The sequence below is a fragment of the Acipenser ruthenus genome, chromosome 12 (assembly GCF_902713425.1).
Source record: "Acipenser ruthenus chromosome 12, fAciRut3.2 maternal haplotype, whole genome shotgun sequence".
Classification (NCBI taxonomy): domain Eukaryota; kingdom Metazoa; phylum Chordata; class Actinopteri; order Acipenseriformes; family Acipenseridae; genus Acipenser; species Acipenser ruthenus.
The window spans coordinates 16,775,583-16,783,943 of record NC_081200.1 but is presented as its reverse complement, the minus strand read 5'-3'; the positions used below and the strand labels follow the sequence as shown (position 1 = coordinate 16,783,943).

The following is an 8,361-nucleotide window of genomic DNA, read 5'->3' as shown; positions in this document are numbered from 1 at the left end:
CCAAACATTTTTCAGCTAAAGCGAACTGAATTAACTAACATAATGTACTAACAGAAACTGTAACCATACAAATGTACTGCATATCAAAATACGGAGTTGAAATACAAAGCAAACAAAAAATAAAAATTATCAAAATTAACTATACACAAAAAAAACCCCAAAAAAAACAGTACTACATACAGAAACACACACACAGATGAATACAGTAAATTGGAATCTATGGCTAATGGATGCCTTCTTTCAAGCATACTGGTTTGAGTTCCTTTGCTTCAAAAACAACAATCATTCCCAAGGGATTACAAATTTTTTTCGCTATACAACATGTTTTGAATATGTTATCTTGTTTAATACAAAAAAAGTTTAATTAATATTATAACAAACAGTAACATACTGATGTACATACTGATAGAATGTGTCTATTTTGTGGCTCACCTTTGTTATTTTTTTGTGTACCTTGTGTTAGTACATTAGTTAGCCACCTGTAATGAAAAAACGCTGGCACTGTCTCTGAAAATTAGCTTTCTTCCACTGTTCCCTTTAAGTGCATCTGGGTATTTCCCGTTTGATAAATAACTGAATATTTCTTGAAAGTTGGGCTCTCCTTTTCCACCAGTTACAGTGTCAGCACCAGTCCCAGCAGTGCAAGCAACAGTCCCAACAGTGCAAGCACCAGTCCCAGTAGTGCAAGCACCAGTCCCAGCAGTGCCAGCACCAGCCCCAGCAGTGCCAGCACCAGTCCCAGCAGTGCCAGCACCAGTCCCAGCAGTGCCAGCACCAGTCACAGTGTCAGCACCAGTCACAGTGTCAGCACCAGTCCCAGTTTCAGCACCAGTCCCAGCAGTGTCAGCACCAGTCCCAGCAGTGTCAGCACCAGTCAGTGTCAGCACCAGTCAGTGTCAGCACCAGTCTCAGCAGTGTCAGCACCAGTCACAGCAGTGTAAGCACCAGTCTTACCAGTTAGCAGCAGTTACCAGTGTAAGGCAACTTAAGTAGCAGTAAACCAAATGCATGTCAATAAAGGTATGAACCCATCTACTTATTAATACTGATGTTATATTCTTGTCCTTTTAAAATAACATATTTCTGACAGTGTCAATATGGTCATTTTAGGTTGCTGTAGTTTTGCTGGGAGACAATTAGTTTTAATCTTTGAAATAATATGGGTCATCAAATTTTAACATTAACATCATCATCCAAGGGACTTAATATTGCTTTGCAGTTTGCATGAACAGTCTCCAGGCTTTATAAGATGATTACTTTTACCTTTGTAACATGAACAGGATCTGCAAGAGGTTTGTTCAACTTTTTCACGCGGACATCTTGGCTTCCCCCCAGAATTGTTTTAGGGTATAAAGCAGCTAAATGCTACACTCTGGTGACTTTTGAGTATGAATTTTTCAGTAAAAAAAAATAATGAGATTAGCTATGATTGTTTGTTTAAATTTAATTTGGTTTACCTTAGTATAGATAAAACCTTTTTAATTTATACCAACTGAAAATCATTTCAAGTACAGAAAATAGCCATTTTTGTAGTATGTTTGTATTTTATTTACTGTCAAAACATAACAAATTGAAATGTATAAGCTTCTAAAACAAAGAAACAAAGCACTTTCAAAAAAGGAAAAAAGCCAGCACCAAATGTAATAGCTGTCCACAAAGTGAGTTGTTTGGAACAGAAGGGAATCCAACAGGTCAAACTGCACTTGGATGTTTAGCTTCATGGCTGACTTGGCTTTCCTGAGCATGGGACACACTTGCTGCTTCGCTGACATCATGACTTTGTGCGTCACCAGTGAATTTAGCATGTCTGTGCTCAGGCTGGCTCTGTGTTGGGTTTTGTTTTTGGTCACCAAGCTGAACACTCTTTCAGTCAGCATTACTGTGGAAGATGACCAAAATGCCTAGCGCGGTAACATTACAGTAATGCCCGATTCTTTTGTTCTGGACAGAAATATAAAGTTTCCTTCTACAGGATTCCTGCTGATCCAGACAGGAGGGTAAAATGGATTTCAGCGATTAAGAGAGGAAAAAAAAAACGAAAAAGACTGGTCCCATTCGTTTGTAGTGAGCGCTTCATAAAAAGTTAGTATCAGTAAGCATATACTGGTAGTTCTGATATTACGTTATTATTAGTAGTCGTAGTAGTATTAAGTCCCACTTTATCATGCTTACTCGTTTTTTTCATAAATATTTAGCTATACAGTTAAACAGGATTACACTTATGCGGGTCGATTATTCCCAGTCCTTACATAAAAAAAAAAAAAAAAAAATTACTGTTAACAAAATCCATAATGCTACATTAATGATCTTACTGAACTTCAATATAAATTCACAAACCAGCCGTTTATGACTTGTTTAAAGCACAATGAAACTGCATTTATCTACAATGTAATTGTACGCTACTTGCAAAGTAAACAGAAGCCTTACGTACCTTAACCATATTAACAATGTTAATGCTGTGCTCATTTTTATAAAATCGAATTTTACTGACATCCCTGTATGGTAACAGGCGTTTGTGAAAAACCGGACAACGAGCCAAAAACAGAATATTAAACTTAAATATTGTAGTATATTATTATAATAAACGTTTGTACTTACTCCCTCGCCATTCTCGTAAAATCCTCATTCAGCTGTATTTTCTTTTCATGCGATGCAGTTATCTAAACCGAGCACGTTTTTTTTTTTTTTTTTTTTTTTTTTTAACGCAAGTGGGTTTTTTCCTCGGACAATGAATGCATAACTAATGCATTAATTAAAAAAAAACAAAGGTACCGTAGCCAGTTTGAAATAATTTCCTCACAAGTCACAGTACTTCACACTCCCACCAATGTGTCCGAAACTGGCAGTTGAACAGAAGCGAGTCAGCTCAACAAAGCCTGATAGGCTACAGTAGAATGTCAGTGATTATACAAATAAACTGTACGAGAACTTGGATCGTCAACTAAACTCAAAAGCTTATTGGTTATTCTATCACGTAACTAAACTCAAAACCTGAACGGTTAATCTATCTTGCTTGCCTTGCTTGCCCTAAGTCCGGCCCTGCCGTTAGATGCAACACTTTCTCTAACTACAGGCAATATCATAGACGATGAGATCGAAATATGGATTACGTATTATTGCATATCATCTCTGATAAACGCGTACCCGTGTATTACCAACTCAAAATGCGCAGAGGTTAGCAGGTCTGCAAGTTGCACTGTTTTTTTTTTTTTTTTTAACCTTTAAATCCGTTAACCTGTTCTGCAGTCCTACAGTACCTACACCTATTTTGAACACCATTTCCATCACTCCACACCAATTTAAATCAATTATGAATACTGTCTATTAAGCTTCTAAACACGCAATTACTATCATATTTACAATCAAGGGACATTCATCGTATTTCATAAGGTATATTTGCAAAAAAATAAAAATAACTGCACTCTTATCGTAAACTTTCGACTATCAATATGGGGCTCAGATTGGAGGGAAAAATGGACGTTAAACCAGCCAAGCATTGTCTCCACGAATGACATTGAAATGCAACCAAATCCTGTATTTTGGACCTTGGTGATACTGCAACAGGGCCATCATAGCCTTGTTTACCTGCGTATCCAAAAACTGTCTTTGGTAAGCAAAATCATTCATTTTCATCAGAATATTAAAATACGTTTAAATATTTAGAGTACAGTAAGCAGGCAGATGCGGTTTTCTGCTTTCCTTGGAGACACTTTTTCAGAAGTTAAAGAGACCTCGCTTTCACTAAAAATGGAGTGAAGGACTGGGAAAATCTAAAGAAAAAACTTCACAAACATTCATAATCTGGCACCACAAACTGTTCTGAAATGTGGCATTTGTTCAAACAGTCGAAGGAAGTATGTTCTGACTGTAGCGTCACAGTTATCAAATTCTCACAAAACGGTGGTGCTTGAAAACAGACAGTATTGTACGAAAATATTTTGCCACAAGTTCTGTAAAATCAGATTCGGATCAAGCTGTTATTTTTATATAAATAACAGCAATTTGAATAAATCTAGAAATTGTGAAGAGGATGTTCTAGGCAAGTGAATGAGCAAAAAGGATTCTGTGTTTTTGTCGGTTGCCTCCTGCAGCTGTAAGTGGGGCTCAGATCAGCGGGAATAATTAACGTTAAACCAGCCAAGCATTGTCTCCTCCAATGACATTGAAATGCAAGTAAATCCTGTATCTCAGTCTACAGTGTTGATTTTGATATCTCAGCTGCCCTAGCGGTTTGGCGGTTGCACAGTAGGAAAACGAGAAATAAGTTTGTTAGACCTGCTTTGCACGCTTGTGGGAAAAAAAATCTAGCTTCTCTCACAAATATTTTTTGTGTTGGTCAGAATAATTTCTTGTGAGGGTTTTATTTTGAGAAGGCTTAGCCTCCCCAAGCCTCATACGCGCCGCCTATGCCCATGGTTATACTGTGAATTTATCATAGTTTACTCTGGTTTGCCATGTTTATGAATATGCTTTACCATACTTCTCTGTGCTTTACATATCTTACCTATGCTTTACCATGGTTTCACTAGGCTTCATTATACGTGGCTATGCTGTTATTTTGGTAAACCTTTACAAGGGCACTGGTTTCCCTGCCAGCCTCCAGCGAAGACAATACCCAACAGTGATTGATAAGACTGCTTAGGGTTACTGGGGTGCTAATCTCTGATGCTGCTGCACAATTATGAAATAGGGGGAAATAGAGGACTGGTGGGAACACGCCTGTCTACTTCACATTGATGCAAAACTTTAGATTGTGAGGCTCTGTTGATCAATCTCTTCCAACATAAAACATGAAATTGAAACATGATTGTTTATTGCTATCTGGTTATCCTATAATAATAATAATGTATAGCATGGTAACTATAATGTAGCAACTCATAATGCAATGTTGTTATATAGTTCATTACCAATTATACTACTACTAATATCAATTAGAATATAATACTGGTGACATGATGGCCTTTGTCGGCCAGTGGGCTCTAAGTGGCATGTTCTGTACTGTTTTTTTTTTCTGTTCTTTCTTTGAACTTTTAATTTACAGTCCTTTTACTAGTCTTTTTCTTTAAAATCAGTTAAGTGTTGGCTTTGTTAGCACCCCCTACAAATATAAATAATGTAAATAAAACTAATCACATTTCTTGTTAGTGGGCTAGACTAGAGTCAGAGTAACAAACTTCTTCTGAGCCAGTGATTAAATGCAAGTTTAAACTGTAGCCCAAGCCTCCAAGGCCCTGCATATGGAGGTGGGGACTGGACTGGAGAGAAGGGCGCTCCCGGTCTGTTGCTAGGTGACAGGTTACATTCCGGGTCGCAGAATCTGGTTGACGTAGGCCTGTCTGTGCCTCATCTCTTGGTCCAACTGCTCCTTCAGAGTGGCCACCTGTGAAAACAGTCATACTTAATAAAGGAGACCAGCTCACAGAGAAAGGATCATTGTAACTGACAACAAAACCATGTCAGCAACTGGCACTGAAGCAGTGTTTGACCCTTTGCCTGAATAAACAGTAGCCTGCAGTGTATGAACTGGAGCTGAAGGGGCCAATCTCCCCTGGGCCAGAACTTAAGTAACACTGGTGGTGGACACTGTGCTGGATGAGATATTAAACTGAGGTCCTCTTTACTTTGTTTTACAACATAATCATGGGATTGACTTTAAAAGTTTGCGTTTGCTTCCTGCTAATCCATGACAATGTTGGAAGAGGCTCTTCTTCCACATAGCAATACGCGAAATAATAACAAAATAGTAACACTGTTTCATATACTGTAAGTGCCAGTGGCAAAGTGCCCCCCCTGTGTATGTTATATGTTACGTGTTGTGTGTAAATGTTGGTATATAAGCATTGGTACACGGGATATAAGCGGGTCTGTGTTTCACGTGTGTGTAAATTGTGTATTTGTATTTAGGCACGGGGATGGCACATCACATCACGTGCAAGTAAAAGTAATAATATGTGAGCACGGGGAATTGCACTTTAATTAATTCACGTGCAGTTGTACCGAGATTCCAATTGAATGATTGACTAGCAATCGAGTCTTGGTACAACTGCATAAAAGCTGCATGTTTTCACTCACTGGGGGTTGGTGTTCGGTGAGTGGAGAACGGGAGAGAGAGGAGAAAAGAAAGCAAAGTAAAGTAATTAGTGTTTTCACTCACCGTGTTTGTCCGTTTGTCTGTTCACTGTTTAGTCTGTTTTGTTTGTCTCTTTATTTTGGCGTATAGTGCCGTGTCCCGTGTTTTTGTGTTCAAACCTTTTATTTTCTGTTCTGTCTGTTTATTCATTAAATGTAGGATTAACCAAAACTCCAAGTCTCTGTGTGTTACTTCCTGGCTCTGGTCTGACACCACCCACTCCGGCCGTCTTTGTGACACGTGGTGTCAGAACCGGGACGACAGCGCCTCCAGGACTCAGGCCAGAGCAGGAACCGCAGTTTCTTGGATTACAAAAAAAAAAAAAAAATAAAATAAATAAAAGTAAAGCAAGGATGGGAAGAAAGAGCTGCAGGAAGCAGCAGAAGCAGCAGCAGCAACAACAACAGCTGCAGCCCTCATCCTACATGCCGGGCTGGGAGGAGGACAGCCACAACGGGGCAGTAGCCACCCCTCTACCCCCACTGCCACCGGGTTCCCCACCGTCCCGGGAAATATGGGACTGGCTGGTGCACCCCGAGGGGAACTTCGCCAGTGACCTCCCCTGGGTTATTAACACACTGCGGATGCGAGATGGAGAACGATGGGAGGACTGGGAGCAACAGCACAACCCGGCATCAGTTCGTGACCTCACCATGGTGGTGCTGGGGTACCTAGCGGCAGACATGGGAGGGATGCCTTCCAGTGAGCAAGAGGGAGAGGAGGAGGTACAGTCTCTGCCCTCTCCAGTACCTGAGCGGGAGGAGCCTGAGCGTCCACAGCCCGAGCGGGAGGAGCCTGAGCGTCCACAGCCCGAGCGGGAGGAGCCTGAGCGTCCACAGCCCGAGCGGGAGGAGCCTGAGCGTCCACAGCCCGAGCGGGAGGAGCCTGAGCGTCCACAGCCCGAGCGGGAGGAGCCCGAGCGTCCACAGCCCGAGCGGGAGGAGCCCGAACGTCCTACGCCTGAGCGGGAGGAGCCCGAACGTCCTACGCCTGAGCGGGAGGAGCCCGAACGTCCACAGCCCGAGAGGGAGGAGTCGGTGCGTCCACAGCCCAAAAGGGAGGAGTCGGTGCGTCCACAGCCCAAAAGGGAGGAGTCGGTGCGTCCACAGCCCAAAAGGGAGGAGTCGGTGCGTCCACAGCCCAAGAGGGAGGAGTCGGTGCGTCCACGGCCCAAGAAGAGGAAGGTAGAGCGTCCACAGTCTCCACCAGCAGAGGGTGAATGCTTGCTGGGTCCCTGTCCTCCAGCAGAGGGTGAATGCCTGCTGGGTTCCTGTCCACCAGCAGAGGGTGAATGCCTGCTGGTCTCCCCTTCCGAGGCAGAGCTGCACCAGTCCCCTGCAAGAGAGGGAGGGCCGCACCAGTCCCCTGAAACAAGGGTAGACTACACGCCGCTCCCACCTCCGCCGCCAGGAGACTACACGCCGCTCCCACCTCCACTGGCAGAAGCAGAGCAGCAGGAGCTGCCTCTGCCTCCGCCACCTTCACCGGCAGGAGACTACACGCCTCCGCCACCTCCACCGGCAGGAGCAGAGCAGCAGGAGCTGCCTCTGCCTCCGCCAACCCCACCAGCAGAGGAGGAATGCCTGCTGGTATCACTTCCCCCACCAGCAGAGGATGAATGCCTGCTGGTAACACTTCCCCAACCAGCAGAGGATGAATGCCGGCTGGTATTACTTCCCCCACCGTCACGAGGAGAGGAGCACGAGCTACCTCTCCCTTCACGAGAAAAACCAGGACTAGATGCTGGCGGTCCTCAGCAGCCCTTGCATAGGCTGCTGAGGGAAGCATGGGGAAGAACCGCCCGGCCGCAGAGGATGAGAAGAGGGCCAACACCCGCACCCCAGCTTGTCCTGACTCCCTGCCTCGCTTCGCCCAAGGATGCCCGCCTCGCTTCGCCCAAGGATGCCCGCCTCGCTTCGCCCAAGGATGTCTGCCACGCTTCGCCCAAGGATGCTCGCCACGCTTCGCCCAAGGATGTCTGTCTGGCATCGCCTGGGGTTGCCAGCCGCTCCGCATCGCCTGGGGTTGCCAGCCGCTCCGCATCGCCTGGGGTTGCCAGCCGCTCCGCATCGCCTGGGGCTGCCTGTTCCGCATCGCCTGGGGCTGCCTTTTGCTCCACACAGAAAGGGGGGGAGGTCAGGAGACCAGCTTCCCCAGCCGCATTTCCGTGGCAGGAAACACGGTGGCCGGAGCCCCACGGAGGGGAGCTGGCGGCCACAAAGAAGGGGGGG

At 44.4% G+C, this 8,361-nt stretch overlaps 1 protein-coding gene across 1 annotated transcript in view; it reads right to left on the bottom strand.

Annotated features, from left to right (window-relative positions):
- Positions 1-1,527: 1,527 nt before the first annotated feature.
- Positions 1,528-8,361, bottom strand: part of LOC117416760 (rootletin-like) — a 75,106-nt gene continuing 68,272 nt past the window's right edge. The window contains exon 29 of the mRNA XM_059034213.1: positions 1,528-5,380. Within this exon, the coding sequence (XP_058890196.1) occupies positions 5,297-5,380 (84 nt within the window). The 3' untranslated portion in view covers positions 1,528-5,296. The remainder of the gene's footprint in view (positions 5,381-8,361) is intronic.